Raw genomic sequence first — 16,654 nt, forward strand, 5'->3', positions numbered from 1 at the left:
CTTCACCATTGACTAGCACCTCTTTCTCGTTTCTTTTTTAGAGCTTTAAGTTTCTGAGAGACTGATGGCAATATGACCTGCTAAATTTAAGGGTTGGAACTCTTGGTTCTAGAACTCCAGTTCTGTCTGATTTCTTTTTTTTTTCTTTCCTTTCCAAGTGAGCAACAATATGACTGTCTAACGCATGCCTTATTTAGCCTCTCCTGCAAGGATGACCTAGCCAGATGAATTTTAATAATGCTTCCGTGTAGAAGGTGTAAACTCTTTTGGGCTTGATGTGCTGTGAATGTTGCTTTTTTTTCCTCCTTTCCTCTCTTTACACGGGCAGTAGCCAGGCGGGTTCACGCATGCGCTGTTTTTTACTTCCTGTAGCTGTTAAATTCGGCACCGCTCAAACCGCACCGCTGCCATCTAGTGAGACTTCTTTTGTAAAGTACAGCAAAACTTAAAAGATATATACAGTATATATTTATATTTGGGGGAGGGGAAACCAGAAGTCGTTGTGGTTCATTTTGAAGCTGCTGATATTCATTCCTTACTGTATGGCTGGAAGGAGGGAGCGATGCCGGGCCCGGCGCTCACAGCAGGCACGTTGGAATTTCCTTAAAGGGCTTTAACCATGGAGCGCGGGGTGTCCTGTTGGGCGTCGGGGCTGGGTGGTGCCAGGGGCTGCCGGTGGTGGTGGGATGCAGTTGGAAACAAAAACAAACCTTCAGTTTATAAATATATATATATGATTGCTTTTTAAGTGATTTTTTTTTTTTTTTTTGTTAACTCATGTAAATTCTCAAATCCTTTTGCACTGATGTGTTCGACATATTCTTGTACATTCAATTCAGGCAAACTTTTATAATTTTCTTTTTTTTTTGTTTTGTTTTGTTTAAATGATGAAATGTTACAGCATGGTGATATTCTATGCAACTAGTTATTCCTCTTTAGTTTGACACTGTAATTTCTCATGATTTAAAGATTGTAGAAATAGACCTACCAGGGTTCTCATGACGTGCGTAACTGTAGCTGCATGAACTCGTGTTCTGTGTATTTGTTGAAGTGCAATGATGTATAAAAAGTGGATTCACCTGTTTTTAAAAATAAAACACCGACAAAAACCGCTGCAGGCCGTGTTTTTCAACCTTTAATCACCGGAGCTGCGCGCAGCCCACGGCGCGCCGGGCGTGCCTCATTCCTCGGCCAGTCTGTGCAGTTCCTTCTCCACGTCCTCCACGAAGGCTGGGAAGTGCTGGTCCATGAGGCAGAGGCGGATGAAGGGCCCCAGCTCCCGGGCGCTCCACGCCGGGTGCCGCAACGCCGCGGGCAGCTCCGGCCGCTGCCGCAGCACCGACTGCAAATGGAAGGTGGGGAAGATGGCGCTGAGCTCGGACACGACGACACAGCCACAGCCCAGCCCTCCTGGGTGCTGGAGCTGCCTGGGTCTGATGCTCCTGGAATGCTGTCAGACAGCTGGGATGGCTCTGTGTGAGCTTTTCTCTGATGCCCAGGTGTGATTCCAGCGTAACTTTTACGCAATGTCAAATGCCCCTGCAATTATTTTAGTTGGAAGTTTACCCTGGAAATGCAGATTTCCTGGGTTCCACAGCTTCCAGGTGGGAATCTATTCTGTAATCAGAGTACACTCTTTATGAGCTGTACATGCTGCCACATGGATTGTGCAGCAGGGATAACTAAGTGTGCACTTCAAAGCTTTTCAGTTAGCCAGATGTCTTTCAGAAGTAAAGTATGAACCTTTTATGTTAAAACATCCTTTTCAACCCTCTTTTGTCCCCTCTCCCAGCTTTGTCCTGTCATGGTGAGAGAACTCTGGATATTGTGGCACTGGGGTTGGAATGAGGAGACCTTTGAGGTCCCTTCTAGTCCAGCCCAGGCTGGGATTCTGTGTTCACCCAGGGGCTACGAAAGAAGGTAAGGAAGACACACAGAAGCAACTGCACAAAACCAGAAAAGAGCAGAGTTTTCTGCTCATCTGCTTCTGCACTGGCCTGAATTCCCAGTAAATGAGCAACAGTTGATTTCTAGGGATTTACCCCGAACTGCTCAGTGAAGCTGTCCATGGAATATGGGGATTGAGAAGGGTCCAGGGAAACCTCAGAGCCCCTGGCAGGGCCTAAAGGGGCTCCCAGAGAGCTGGAGAGGGGCAGGGGACAAGGGCCTGGAGTGCCAGGGCAAGGGGGAATGGGTTCCCACTGCCAGGGGGCAGGGTTAGATGGGATATTCTGTCACTCCATGATTGGTGTTTTCAGGCTCCAGCTCTGATCTGCACAAGTCATTTCTGCAGTCAGCAGTGCCAGAGCCATTCATTTGGATGTTGCCTCTGGGTATTTCTTTGCTCTCAGTGTCTCATTTGTTCCTGTTCAAATGGGGTGATTACACCACCAAACACCTTGTTTTGTTGCTTATTCCCTGGCTCTGGATCATTACACAGATCCAGTGTTTTTTGTTGGTGTAGATGATGGCATCCCGATGTTCAGGGAAGGCATTTCCCAGATGGAAAATGGAATGAGAGACAGCTCATTCTCAGACTCAGTTACAGACCCTAAACAGGAGATGTTTGTTTGTTTTTTACCTGTGCGAGCTGTGCTACAGATCTTCTTTCTCCAAGGCTTGTGCAGGAGTCTGGGAGAGGCTCATCTGGCTAGAAAATACCAAATGCAAATAAGGGCTTGTTACCAAGCAGAGTGTGGGTATGTGCAGGGGGGGAAGCAGTTCCATTTTTAGTGCTGACAGGAAGGGAATGTGCTCAGCTACCTTCTGCAGTAAAAAGGCATCTTTTTATGGAACCTGCATGCACATCTGCTCCAGTCTTTAAAAATGAAAGACATGACAGTCTTAACTACAGGCCCTTAGTTCATGGCTGAACTGAAGTTAGAAACTATTTCCTAGGAGTAACTTCAAAGAATGCTGTGTATGGATGCTCACAAGAGCACACTGCTTCTTTTCCATGGATCTCCCCAAGAGAGCAGAGATTTCAAATTATCACCCTGGAAAATGCTGTCTGTCTCTGCCTTTTTCCCGTTACCTCAGGACTTTATCTTGGAGAGAGGAAACATTCTGTTCCTCCTGAGATTGCTTTTAGATGTGCCACGTTAGGCTCAAACTGTAAACAGGCAGTCGTAGCAGCTACTACCACTGCAAACTGGCAGCATGTAAACAGAAAGGAGGCAGGATGCAGGGTCACTTTGTGGCTCTGATCATTTTTTACCCTGCATAACGCATCTCCCAACTCCCATTTCATGTGGCCAGTCTCAGAGCTGTGAGAAACTTGTCATGCCCAGCTCTCCCTGGCGGAGGTGATTGTTTAGGGGGTGTGTGGTCACTTACTGCGTGCTCAGTGTCCATGCCCTGGGTGTCCTGGCTGAGGCCGTGGCAGAGCTGCTGGCTGTGTTCCTCAGCCCCCTGCACCGGCACGTACTGGCTGAGTTTCTGGACACAGCTGCAGCAATGCTCCTGCATCTCCTCCTTGCAGCTGCCTCCGAACTGCACGCGGAACATGCGGCACTCGTTCTGCTCAGAACCACAGGGAAATCAAATTAACTTGGAATCTCCTCAAACCACTTGGATTAAATCCCTGTTTGTTGGAGTTGGGAAAGCAATAGATTCGTGGATCACTGCACTGATGTAAAAACAAATAAACAGATTTTCCCTGCTGTATTTTCATTTTTCCCAGCAGTTTAACCAGAAGACTGATTGCTGATTTGAAAATCAGATAAAAATATGCAAGAAAAAGGGTAAGTGATGCAGGGCCACCTGTCACTAATTCAAGCGAACAAGCCTTGCCAGGACTCAGCTTTTACATGTAGCAGGAAAATTAAGTTTTATTGTTGCTGCAGGTAGAATCCTGTAAGGGGTGTGCCAGCTCTGCACAGATATTTGTGACAAAAAATGACACAACAGCGAGCAGAAGTTAACTCTGGATCTGAACTAGAGATTCTGGGAATGGCATGTTCCAGTTAGGATTTATGTTATCCAGTTCCTGATGCATGGAAGTCAACCCTGCCTGGCCTGCCTGTGTGTAGCTAAACCAACACATTCAGTCTTGTTCTCACCTAAATGTTCCTTGAACAGAAACCAACTCGTTGAATAGGCGTGCAGGAAATTCAAATACATAACTTCAAAGAGTGAAATTATACTCAAAATTCCTGAAAACTCCCAGATAGCTCTGACCCCCCCAGAGTAGGTCATTAGGCTGTACCATAATAGATATTTTTAATAAGTGCCCCAGGTTCATCAAACTGCCCTGAAATGGGGATGGGAATCTATGGTGTATGATAAGCTTGGCCTAAGCACCTTGAGGTGACGGAAGCTAAGTGCATATTCAATGTTTAGAGAGTGAATTAATGGAACTTTCTGTTTGATGTTGACATTTCAAATTTAAAAAACTTAAACTACTAAAAAAGCAGCAAATTCTCCTTGGGCCAGCCTGGCTTATTTAGGTGTTCATCTTCCCGAGGTTCCAGTGTCAAACTCGTTTTCAGTGCCCATTTAAATTCCACGCTGTCGGGCTGCTGATACGCGAGTACAAGGACACCTCTGACTTTGAAGTTCCCGTCTCAGAGATGAGCCAGCTCTCCCTGACAGCTCCTGTGTTTACATGCCTGCTGCTTGAGGATGTTTGAATCACATAAAGAGATGTTTAGGGCAGGGTATGCACACAAGCATGTCTCAGTGCTCTTTAAAGGGAAAAATGTCAAACTAATGTGGAGTGTAGCACTCCTTTGCCAGTGCCCAGTAGGATTGGCCCTCATTAATTAAGGAACGGGGGAGCCTCACAAACCCAGGCACTGAGCTGTGGGATGCCAGACAGGTGAGTTCTCATTTCAGTGACAGAAAAGGAACTTAGGTTTCTTCAGGACACTTTCAAAGAGCACTTGCTTGTTTAGATCCCCAAATTAATTTTGAGCCTAAGCTATTTGGACTCCCTCGGGTTTGTCACAAGGACTGTTAAATACTTTAGTTTGCAGTTCATAAACAACAGTGGACTTTGAAAATTAAACACTGTTCCTTTGTGGAAAGAGGGCTGTGGTATGTCAAGGTTTATAGCATAAACACGACTGGGCAGTCACACCTGAACCACACAAAAGCTGAAGTATTAAAGAACCTTGAGGTCATGGAGTCATTAAATTTGTACCTCTTCCATGGTGGGATGTGGGGGGCTGAGCTCCAGGGAAAAAAAATACGAAGGGAAATAATTTATTGTAAAATTATTAAGAATATTCACCTTGTTTCTGTTCATAGCTTTGAAACTCATTCTGCTGGCTGAGAGCCCACAGTGCCCCACTGAAGCCATATTTGAAGTTATGAGTAAGCTGCACTGTAAATGCAGTATCAATGACTTACAAAAAAACAAGGAGTGCAAGATAAACCAGAAATTTATCATAAAGATGAGCACAGAAGCTGTATCCACCGTTAGGAAATAAAGCAGGGAAGCTGTGTGGTAGAGCTCTGTGGCAGTGCCACTAAATCCATTGAAGTTGTGTGAATTTATGGTAAGTAAACATTGAGATGCACCAAATGAATTTCAGACTGTTAATATTCATTCCTCCTTTCCTGAACTGCCCCTCAGAGCTTTGCTCAAGCCTTGCAGTGAGAGTGATGTTGGTTTTGTCTTGCTGGGGAGCAGCAGAATCCCTTAATGCTGCTCTGGGGGACTGGGAAGGAACCAACCTGCTGCTTCATCAGAACTAATTCCTGCCCCAGCTGTCTTCAGGTTTTCCAGTTTTCTAACAAGCTGACAGAAAGAAGAATGCAGAGGTGTTTTGGTTTCAGGCCATGAATCTAAACCACTAAGATACAGAGAGTCAGAGTTCATCTAAGAACAAAAAACCCTGAGATTTTTACATAATTGGTAAGAAGAAAGTGCTTTGTGATTATTTAAAGACTAACCAACCACTTTTCATTGGAGAGCTGAGTGGGAGACCAGAAACCCATGTCCATTTTGTTTCCTTGAGTACCAAATACCTTAACCACCAGCCTGCTGCTTCCGTGCCAGGAGCCACAAAATGGCTCAGTAATTGCTTGGTTAGAGAGTTTGTTTGCTGAAGTGCAGTCTGACTCAGAGCTCTCTTGGAAGAGATTTGCTTCATCTTTTTGTTAGCCGTGGCAGATAGATTGTGAAATAAAACCAGTCTGGCTGTTTAAGCAGCTAACTCTCAGAGAGCAGTGTGAAAACTGAGTATTAGGAGTCACAAAAGATATCAGGATTATTCAATCCATTCTTGTTTGGAGTAAAAAAAAAAAAAAAAAAATCTAATTTACATAGATGACTTATAATTTCTAGTTTAATTTAGCCAAAATTGAGGAATTTGTTACATGTTAGGAATGTTCCAAGCAGCTGAGCTCACCTTGGCCTGTGCCCGGAGCAGCAGGCACTCTGCTTTCCTCACTATCTTCAGCCACTTGTGGGAATCAATCAGGGAAAAGCCTTCCTGAAATAAAGCACAAAGCAGTGGCACAGCAAGCAGAAGCACATGTTTAAGTTCTGTGATGCAATTAAAGCCCTAATGAAGATCAGTCACTGCAGTTGTGCAGTTTTTGTAGCTGTCAAACAGCTGCCACTGTGAAGTTTTACCACTCCAGGGATTAAATCCAGTAATGACACTGTGTCGAGGTATGTTCTAATTTCCATACCTCTGTATATTTATATTTGTGCGTGCTATGAAAGCCCCTCAAAACTAGAATAAAGCGGCAGCAATTGGAGCTTTGAGTGCTGAAGTTGCCCGGGAGGGCAGCAGAGGGCAGGCGAATCCGGGGAATGGCACAGCCCTGCTTCACCCAAGGCCCCGGGAGGCCTTGGCTCCAGGTGGCACTCAGGGACCCGAGCCTCGTTAATTGGATAGAGATGTTTTTACACTCCAGTTGCATCAATGTCAGTCTCTTCAAACTCGACAGACTGCTCAGCCTCCTGTAAAAACACCCCAAGAACGTGAAAAACAACTTCAAGGCAATGGACTGTATCTCCCAAGGCACTCTGAGCCATTACTTAGCAAAGTCCAGGGGAAAAGCCCAAACAAATAATCAGTGTTAGGGCAGGGAGGAAATCAGGCACCTGTTTTAACCAAACTCACAATACTTTCAGTGACGAAGGCCTTGAGGCCAGGCTGCTTTCTAGGGGTCCTAAGGGTCAAAGCCCACAAGTCACGTCCATCCTGAAGGGCCAGCGGTGTTTGCCACAGTCACCATCCATCTTAGGTGTGTCCAGGCTGGAAAACCATCTGCCATTCTATTTTGGAGCAGGAATCACCTCGGTGACTCTGCTCCTTTACTGTGCTGGCACTGCCTCTACCGTCTCATGCAACAATTGCATGCAGATTTTTAGCTGCACTTTACAGAGGAATCTCTCAAAAGCTGTGAAGAGTTGAACCAAAGGCAGACTGGATCGCAGACATCTGCTGTGACAGACTCCAGCATGTCAGCCAGCAGGGAAGTAGCATTCCCAAAAGATCTGGCGTCAGAGGGAGAAAAGAATTTCCCTGAGTGCTGTAAGAGCAGGTGCTGACAGCAGCTAAGAGGGCCAGTCCCTTGTAGTGTTCTCTGCACTGAACACCCTCCAAGTGCCCTCAGGGAGGACGTGCTAAGCAGGAAAGGACTAAAGGTCAAAACAACAGGGAGAGATCACTTGGTGAGCAATGGGGAGAGGCTGAACCAAGCCCCAAAATGCTGTCAGTGAAGCAATTCTAACCTGTTCCTTCACTAGGCCACTTTAATTTGTGGCTACTTGTGCTTGTCCTGTTCATCTCAAGTAGTTTCTGTTTTGGAAACACACCAACTGTTTATTTAAATTTAGCTATTCCCATATTCAGTCTGGTTTTACAGTGTTTCTCCTTTCACTGGAGATGAAGGTTGAACAAATGTTGTCTCCTTAAAATAATAACTGTTTTCAAATAAATGATAAAAGGCAGTCACTGTTTAACTTTCCTACAAACTATTTTATTGATGTTTCCCAGGTTCTTTTATATGTCCTGTTTCTGAGGTAGAACAAGTGGGAAAAAAACCAGCATTTGGATTTTTTATTTATGTACTCCTGATTACCCAACTCCAATCCCAAAACTCGATTTAACTGAAACTGAAGTTTAACCACTTTATATTTAAAATCATTGTCCCTGTATTCACAGACCTTAAAGCTCACCCAGCTGCACCTCCTTCCATGGGCAGGGACACCTTCCACTATCCCAGGTTGCTCCAGGTCCCATCCAGCCTGGCCTGGGTCACTCCAGGGCTAGGGCAGTGCATATGAAGTCATGTGGATGAATTCAGAGCAACGAGAGGGAAAAGCACAATAACCGCGTCCCTTGAGCCACGCTGGGAGCCAGGAGGAGCTCTGGGTGTGGGGCAGGGCCTGGGAGCTGCAAGGCAGGATTTTGGGATTACAGTTCATGGTGCCTTTCCACAGGAGATGGACTGACTCTGGACATGGGCGGTGACACTGACAAGAGCAGCGTTCCCTCTGGATTGGTGCTGCCACCACGCTGCCAGAGTAGGGAACAGAGCAGCTGCTCCCTTCTCCCTTGAGCAGGCACAATCTGTAGCGGCTCGAGTCAGCTAGGCAGGGCAAAGCCAGATGGCAGTGTAAGATTAATCAGAATATCCCCAAAATGCAGCCTAGAATGGGGCAGGGACCCAAGAGCCCAAATGCTCACCGTGTGAAGAGAGAAATGGCAGCACTTTATCAAGTTTGGTCATCAGTGTTCAGTCAGGCACATACTCCTGTTGTTGTCCACGACTGTACTCGGAACAGAAGTGGGGTAAAGGAGAAAACTTTCTTCCATATGTGACCAAAATCTAAGTTTCTCAGAGGGAGGACTGAGTGGAATTAGGCTGAAGGAGAAAACAAAGCAAGATGTTTCCCAAATGTTTTGGAAGCGGGCAAGACGTGACCACAGCTGCCATGAGGCAGGAGCCAGAAATGCTGATCCAGCCTCACAGCCATCGAGTCCAGCACTGACTGGGAAATACTTTTGTTCTGACTTCACATTTCAGCATTCAGAAACCTGCTGTGTAATGAGGGCTGTGAGCTGTGGTGGAAGGTATTGTGTGTGATTTATGAATATTTTTTATTGTAGCATTTAGAAACCCTGTGGTGCTAAACAACACAGGAATAGATGATATGTTTTGTTAGACTGCAACCCTATCTGAACGGAAAATGACTCTACATCTAAGAAATGTTATTTGTGTAGCAGTTCAGCTATGCTGGCTTGCATCCGTTAGTTTGGATTCACTCATGCACAAGCCAGATGTCTTCAAACAAAACTACATGTAAACAATAACTTAGGAGGAAAACCTTTTTTTACTTGGTCACAAACATGATCTAGTCTGTCCTTAAATCACCAGCAATATTAAGGAAGACAAACTAAACCCCAGAATGTTATAGAAAGACACATTCTCCACTCTGGGCTGCCTCTTCTAACAGGCCCATGAAAAGCAAATTCACCACTTTGTTCCCCAAGTTCACAGCTCAAAGGAATGTATGCATTGTATGTGTTATGGATTAAGGACTCAGCTGGGAACGTGCATTTGCAGGAAAGGATGAGGTCAGCTTGAGATGGAAGGAGTTTTATTGTATGAATTAATAGTGCACAGCTGCCAGGCTGGTGCTGGCTGGGAGAAAAGCTACAGGCCTCAGACAACATCCTGCTTGCACCAGGCAACACAATTCCCTGGAAAACAGAACAATCTACTTCCAAAGTTTCCAGGGAGGCATCTGAGACAGTTCCTTAACCCTTGCCTTTCCCAAGGTAAGGTCCCACTACACAAGTGGAGCAAACCTCACTGGGCTCCACTGAGTGAGCCTCTGCAGGGATTTGGGAAAGCGCTTTAGTGGGAATGGCGGGATGCTGTGCTGCTCTGAGCACCCTCCCAGCTCTGGCAGTGCTCACCAAAGCTCCAGGGATGGCTTAAACCATGTGCCACTCTTCCCAGGCAGAGAGGGCAGTGCCACCCCTGTCACCCTGCACAGGGCTCCACGCCCTGGGGCTGCTCACCATGCTGGGGACAGAGCCATTATTCACCACCTAGGTTAAACTGTGCTATGCTAAGCTCAAATACCCACATTTCTGAGCTGTGATATCATGGATATTACTACAATTTAACCTTTGTACTGCATTAACACCTTGCTTTTTCTTGGAAGTGCCTAATTTGGCACCAGAACAATGGTGATGTTATTTCCAGGTGTCCCCACAGTGTGGTTCTGACCAAAAGAGAACCGAGAGAGTGGAGTTGCAAGGACTGTTATTAACCATTCTCTCAGGAGACAGGAAAATAAAGATGTGTGAGCAGGCAGGCAGAAAAAGCTTGTGGATGATGCTCAAGAATCATACAGAATGTTAAAGAACAGGCAAAACTGAGATGCTTTCAGAAAATTGGAGAAGGAGTTTACAGGTAAGTGGTGATCAATGGTCATCATTTTAATAATGATTTTGCTGTTAATGGGTTGTTGTAATAAAAAGCTGCGCATGCTTGAAACATGACATAGATTCTAAATCAAATGCTTGCATAAATCTGAAAAACAGCAATTTTTGACTCCTTGCCTTCCTAAAAGGGAATGTGAGTTGCCATCTTACACTTTTTTTTTTCCTAGAATAAGCAGTTTCCTATTTAAAAAGTAAAAATTCTTCATTGATGGCCATAGAATAAAGTTGTGAAAATTAAACTTTTAACATAATTTCACTCCAATCTTCATTACTACCTTGTAACACACCCAGAAGTAGAAACTTTTGTATCTATTTCCAATATTTAAGTAAGGCCAAATACAACAGGTCTGATTTCTGCAGTACAAGCTGTCTTGAAAATTGAGTCAGGATTAGAAGAGCCAACGTGAACCAAAAAACCCCATAAATCCCCAAACAAGACAACCTGTAAAGTGAGGGAAGCACAAAGTCGTCCCTGCAAACACTCCCAAGCCTACCAATCAAGGCTGACAGACAGGAGTAAGGAATAAAAGGATGCTAAGCTTTGCGTTATCCTTTTTTCCCCTCAAATCTTGCTCTTAAGCCTGTTTGATTGCGGCAGAGAACACAGGAGGGCAGACCTCATTAAGCAGAGTGCTCTGTGTGTACACAGGCAGGGAAGCTGAAGGAGGGAGGAAACACAGGAGAATGGCTTTGGCCAAAGTGCAAACGCTGCCTGCAGGAGCAGGGCTTTACGTGGGTACAGACCACAGCCCACTGACAGCAAAGATCAGCCCTTAGCTCAGCACAAACCTCCACACTTCAGAGTCACAACCTGAAGTGGTTTGGATTTTTTTCCCTGTCACATCTGTCCAGGGACACAGAGAGGGGAAGGGGATGCTCAGGGATGAGCTGGCTAAAGCTCTTTAGGGTGTCCCAATAATGTATTCTTTCATTCCCAATACAGAATGTGTACTTCCCCAGACTGATACTAATCTCAAAAAAAAAAAAAAATTCTAAGAGCTGGGCTTAGGAGAATTGGGGCAAAAGAAAAAGAAAGAGCAGAGGCCCTGGACATGAAAGAGAAATGGGAAAGCTGATGCAGAAGGATTTTCTCAGCTCGTCCAAAACAATCACATCAACAGCACATGTGGAAATAAACAAACTGAAATTGAGATTTTTGAACTCCTGTTGTGGTACTAAATATGCCAACAAAACTTTAACAAAAGAACGACCTTCCGTGGCTTTGCAGTGCTCTGCCACAACGCAGCATTAGCAACCTGCTCGCTGCCCAGGCTTGTCAAGGGCCCCACTGATTGCACAGGGACCATCTCTGCCCACGGCACTGCTGTGAATCTCATCTGCAAAATTTGGTGCCTGCGTTTCAGGCGCTGCAAAGAGAGCATCAGGAACATGAGAATGCCTGCTGAATGCTTGCCTAATTAATGAGTTAGAATCTACTGTACCCTAAGCACTGGTAGCTTATTAGAAGTCATGAGGGGACCAGGAGGGCACCAAGGACATTTAGTCGACACTTCAAAAGATCAGGTCACAAATCAATTACTCCGGATTAATTTTATCCTATTAAGTAAGTCCTCGTCACAATTTCAATTTGTTTAATTTGTAGGATATTATGAATTCTAGCACCAGAAATAATTGCACTGAATAAAACACCAAAATACAATTTCCAAGATGTGTTGATACAGAGGGGAAAGGAAATAAGAGCTGTGGTAAGTGGAACATGATGTATCTTGAGCATGGCCAGAAATTACCAGAGATGCTGTTGAGATATTCCTGTAAAATTCCACTGACTACAGTATACAAGAATGAGGTTTTTCTACCATCAAATATTCAGTCTGTTAGGCAACGCTGCAGCAAAACCCGGTCCTAAAAATACATTACATAATTTAATTCCAAATGAAGAATTTGGTTTAAAAAAGAATAAAACAAAACAAAACAAATCAAAACACCCTTTAATTTGCATTACGCATCAGGGATTTTTATGTTCCATGCTCTGAAGTTCCATTTACCCTCCTCTTCATTCCATTACACAAGGAATAGACGGTATTTCGAAAGGAAAACAGTTGTTTCTGTATTTATTATAAAATCAGTTGTTAGGATATGTGAGGATATTGTTTCTGTATTTATTATAAAATCAGTTGTTAGGATATGTGAGTTTTTTATTGCTGTTTTATAAATATTGTTCTTAGAAACGGATCATAAAAGAGCCAGTGGGCTCTAAGGAAAACGTTTCTTAACTTTCCTGCTTAAATAAAATTAAAAGGACTAAGAGAGTACGTAAGTACACCCATCATCGAGAGAATATTTTGATAGCAATCAGAAACACTTGAATGTTGTTCCTACAACGGATATTAACCCAGCCATAAGCAAAACAGAAGTTTCTTTTTCTTCACAACTCTTTCAGTTTTGTGCGAATGTTGGTCATAGGTGAGAATCAGAAAAAAATTCCTTTTATTATTCATCAATGAAAATTTTACAAAAATACAAATTCTGCACGTTGAGAAGGAAATGTGTCCCCGTGACACAGATCTTGTGCCTCACCCTGTTCCTGTGCAGAGGTACAAAGCTACAATAATTGTTCTCCAGTTCCCTCAAACCCAGGAGCCTGGAGCACATCAAAAGGGCTGCAAAGTGGGGATTAGGAGATAGATCAAAAGGCAAGACATCAACAGTTTAAAGGATGCTGTTCCAACAGAGCACAAAACAGTTCTGTGAGTACATCAGAGGGAATTTCAATGCAAGTAAGGCAGCACACAGGTGTGGGAGGACACCTCTGCAATCCAAAGGACACAGCCCAGGCCAGCAAGAGGAAATGAGAGCACAAGTAAAATCATGCCAACAGCTGCATCATTCCATCAGAGTTGATCCATTCCCTCTGGAGAAGTTGTGCATTATCCCCTCCGACAGAACGTCCAGGATAATGGACCCCCAGTGAGTGGATCTGGAGTGTGACAGGCTCCAAGCACGGTCTGTACTTAGTCGTGCAAAGCCTGGTTAAATATTGTGACAGGTTTGTGACAGCACTGACAGCTGGAACTGGAGGGAGACAGAACCACGCAGATTAACCATTTCTGATGATTCCTGCAGCAAACACAGCCTGAGCAGCACTACAGGTTGGGTTGCTGTCACATGGTGTCTCAGGAAAGAGTTTGCAAAATGCCCCATCCCTGGAGGTGCTCAAGAAAAGGTTGGATGGAGCTCTGAGCACCCTGGGACAGTGGAAGGTGTCCCTGTCCATGCAGGGGGTGGCACTGGATGAGCTGTAAGGTCCCTCCCAGCACAGCCATCCTGGGATTCTATGAAAACCAGTGCTTTGGGTATTTGGTGCGGTTTTCAGCTGCTCAGGTATGTGTAACAGGACAAGTGGGAGGACTGCAGCTGGTCCAAGCTCAGAAACACTCAGTCCCAGTACGTACCAGTGCCTCTCCCACCAGTTCAGTCCTGCACACACAGAACACCCCTGTGCCACCAGCCCAAAGGGCTGCACCCAAAGCAATCAACAGGCTACAAAACTAACTTTATGTGACTTTAACAACTCTCTGAATGTTACTGCGTCAACTTTAATGCTGGCATAGAAGCATTGCCAAAATAAATGTTGGAAAAAAACCAAAACAACTTTTTTTTTTTTTTTTCCTTTTGAACTCTCAGTACTATATTTTGGTAACATCTACCAAGCATGTCTGTTCCACCTCTCCTGCACTATGTGATAGCTCCCACAGTATCTCAGTGTCTCTTAGAAGCCGGAACAGTCCTGATAGATCCCAGAAATTCCTCATCTGGCATTTCATGCAAGGCAGCTGCCTGAAAGCTTCACTAGCCACTCTACACGAGAGCTGCAAGAAAGTGCTTTTCTCAGCCAAGTTTTCAGAAGCTTTTCAGATACCTCATCCTTTCCGACAGCACACTTTTATCTGCCCTGTCACTTGCCAGGTTCAGCCTTTGCCAGACAAGTCTTTGAAGGGCCACAGCTTTGGGCTGTGCCTTTTTTTGCACTTTGGTTAAGTTATCAGAAATTGCTCTTAGCTTTTATATGGTTAATTCAAGGACTTTTAGAGTAATGCCATTTACTGGCCACTAACAGGTACAGCCACTGGGAACAGGAGCATCCTGCACTGAGTCATTCCAGGCAGGATGTGGTAAGGGACGGCAGCAAGTCTCATTTCCATCCACATTTTCAAAACTTCTTTTTCTTATTCAACACAACTGCTAAAATACCTTGTCCTCACTAAATGAGCTGAGTAACAGCTCTCTGTCAGCTCATGCATTAACTATTCCACGTTCCTAACACACAAGCCAAAAAATTCAAGGGTGTCCGTGGTTCACCCCTACACTTAAATTTCTGTAAGTTTAAGACCCTTTAAGAGGCACAGTAAAAACTAATTTATAAGCTTATGCACATTTAAAGCTGCAGCAGAGTCTCTTACATATTCTATTAAAAAAGCTTTGTTATCTTTATACTGCAGCATCTTCCAGTGGTTTGTAATACCTTCCTAAGATACTTATCAGCCAGTTCCTACTCGTTATCACCACTGAGTACTGGTGATGTGCACTGAACACACTTAATTCCACCTCCCAGCAAGATCTTCTATGCCACAAGCATCAAACCCACTCCTCCTAGACAGAATTTTCCTTTTGGTGTCATTGTGAAAGCTTCAGTTTAGTAGCTGGTTATGCTTAAGCAAGTGCAGGCTACAGGAAAACCAGCTGACACAAGTTTGACTTTTATCTCCAAGGATCTTATGTTGTATGTTGAATCTCGTCATCCAACACAGAAAATACAAATCCTTTGATAAACCAGATTGTCAAACCAAAATATTTGCAGGTCATTGGCGAGCAGTCAGCTGGACCATGTAACAAATTATGGTTTTACCTACTTCTAAACAGGGTATTTTTCTGTTTTCTTCATCAGAAGAATCATCAAAAAAACCCCCAAGTATCTTTCAACATCAGCAACACTTAGCATTGCCTCAATCTAGAATTTTAGAACCACGGAAGAAATGTTGATCCTCAGCAGGAAATAACGTGCTTTGTATTATTCTGATAAATGTAAAGGGGAAGAAGCATACGAGAATTACCATGAGCAAAACAAAATTGACAATTCTCACTCAGTGGGAAAGAAGATGAAGCTGAGAAAAGAAACAAAGTTAAGGCTGATGGTAACTTGAAAAAAAAATGTTCTTTATACATGACAAACTTACCAGCACTGTTCTGTCTTGGGAAATAAAGAAATGGCCAGACTCCACAATGGTAAGGACAAGAGGGCCTGATTCTTCATTTGATTCAAACACCTTTAAAAAGACAGACAAAGGAAAATCTGGCCCTGCAAGCACAGAATCTACAATTCCCATTTCTAGTGCCAAATAAAAGGTCTCAAAGATCCCTGTTAGAAGCCAGGTGTGGAATTCACATCTCACTAATGCAACCTGCCCTCCACCACAACAGAGAGGAGGCACATTAAATTATTTTTTCACTAATTATACCTCCATATACAGGTTTCACTACTTGGAACAACCCTCTGGATTCTTCCACCTTTATCTATAGTTTTTAATACCACAGGTTATTGCTGAATGAAGGAATAAAAAAAAAGTCGGCCACTAACACTCTGATGCGTTGTCATTAATAATTCATGAAGCAAAACCTCTCCCGATTCCTGCTTTAGCTCTGAACTCGCAAAAAAGACACCTGAAAGGCCTCATTTATTCGTGTTTGCCTCACAGCAGGGCAAGTAACCCCACACCGCCCCGCCACCCTCCCCGCGCCGTCGGAACCTTCCAAGAGGTGCTCTGCTCATCGTCACCGTCCTTCGGGGGGAGGAAGCGACCGTAGCGCTTCAAGGGCCACACTGTGGCGCTGCCGAGGAGGGAGGTGTCGCCGGCGGTGCCCGGCGCCGAAGCCTGCCCAGGCTCGGAGCCACGAACGCCGCCAGCGGCAGCCATCCCGCGCTGAGGGGACTGAGGGCGCTGAAGGGACTGAGGGCTCTGAGGGGCGAGGGCGGGCAGCGCGCGGGAGCTGGGCGGGAAGCAGCAGCCAATAGGAAGACGGAGAAGGCGAGCGGCGGGAATTGTTCGCCAATCAGCGCGAGGCGCGCGGGGGCTCGCGCCGCGTCTTCTGTGGCGGCTCGTGCTTATGAGGTGCGATCGTTTCTTTCGCTTCAGCGGTGCCGCGCTCCTGGCTCCGTTCTCTCTTTTTTATCCTTGCTTTTCTTCTTCTTCCCCTCCCGCTCCGAGGGCAGCATG

At 44.9% G+C, this 16,654-nt stretch overlaps 2 protein-coding genes across 2 annotated transcripts in view; one reads left to right on the forward strand and one right to left on the reverse strand.

Annotated features, from left to right (window-relative positions):
- The window catches only part of NPTN (neuroplastin), a 43,303-nt gene extending 42,192 nt beyond the window's left edge, over nucleotides 1-1,111 (forward strand). The window contains exon 10 of the mRNA XM_040077835.2: nucleotides 42-1,111. The gene's annotated coding sequence lies outside the window, so the exon portion shown is untranslated. The remainder of the gene's footprint in view (nucleotides 1-41) is intronic.
- A 2-nt stretch (nucleotides 1,112-1,113) lies between these two features.
- On the reverse strand, nucleotides 1,114-16,354 carry REC114 (REC114 meiotic recombination protein). The gene is made up of 6 exons (XM_040077836.2): nucleotides 16,187-16,354; nucleotides 15,617-15,706; nucleotides 6,357-6,440; nucleotides 3,337-3,519; nucleotides 2,582-2,650; nucleotides 1,114-1,342 (listed from the first exon to the last, which is right to left on the reverse strand). The coding sequence occupies exons 1-6, from the start codon at nucleotides 16,352-16,354 to the stop codon at nucleotides 1,181-1,183; spliced, it is 756 nt and encodes a 251-aa protein (XP_039933770.1). The 3' UTR covers nucleotides 1,114-1,180.
- Nucleotides 16,355-16,654: the final 300 nt, after the last annotated feature.

This window comes from Hirundo rustica, chromosome 13 (assembly GCF_015227805.2).
Source record: "Hirundo rustica isolate bHirRus1 chromosome 13, bHirRus1.pri.v3, whole genome shotgun sequence".
Taxonomy (NCBI): Eukaryota; Metazoa; Chordata; class Aves; order Passeriformes; family Hirundinidae; genus Hirundo; species Hirundo rustica.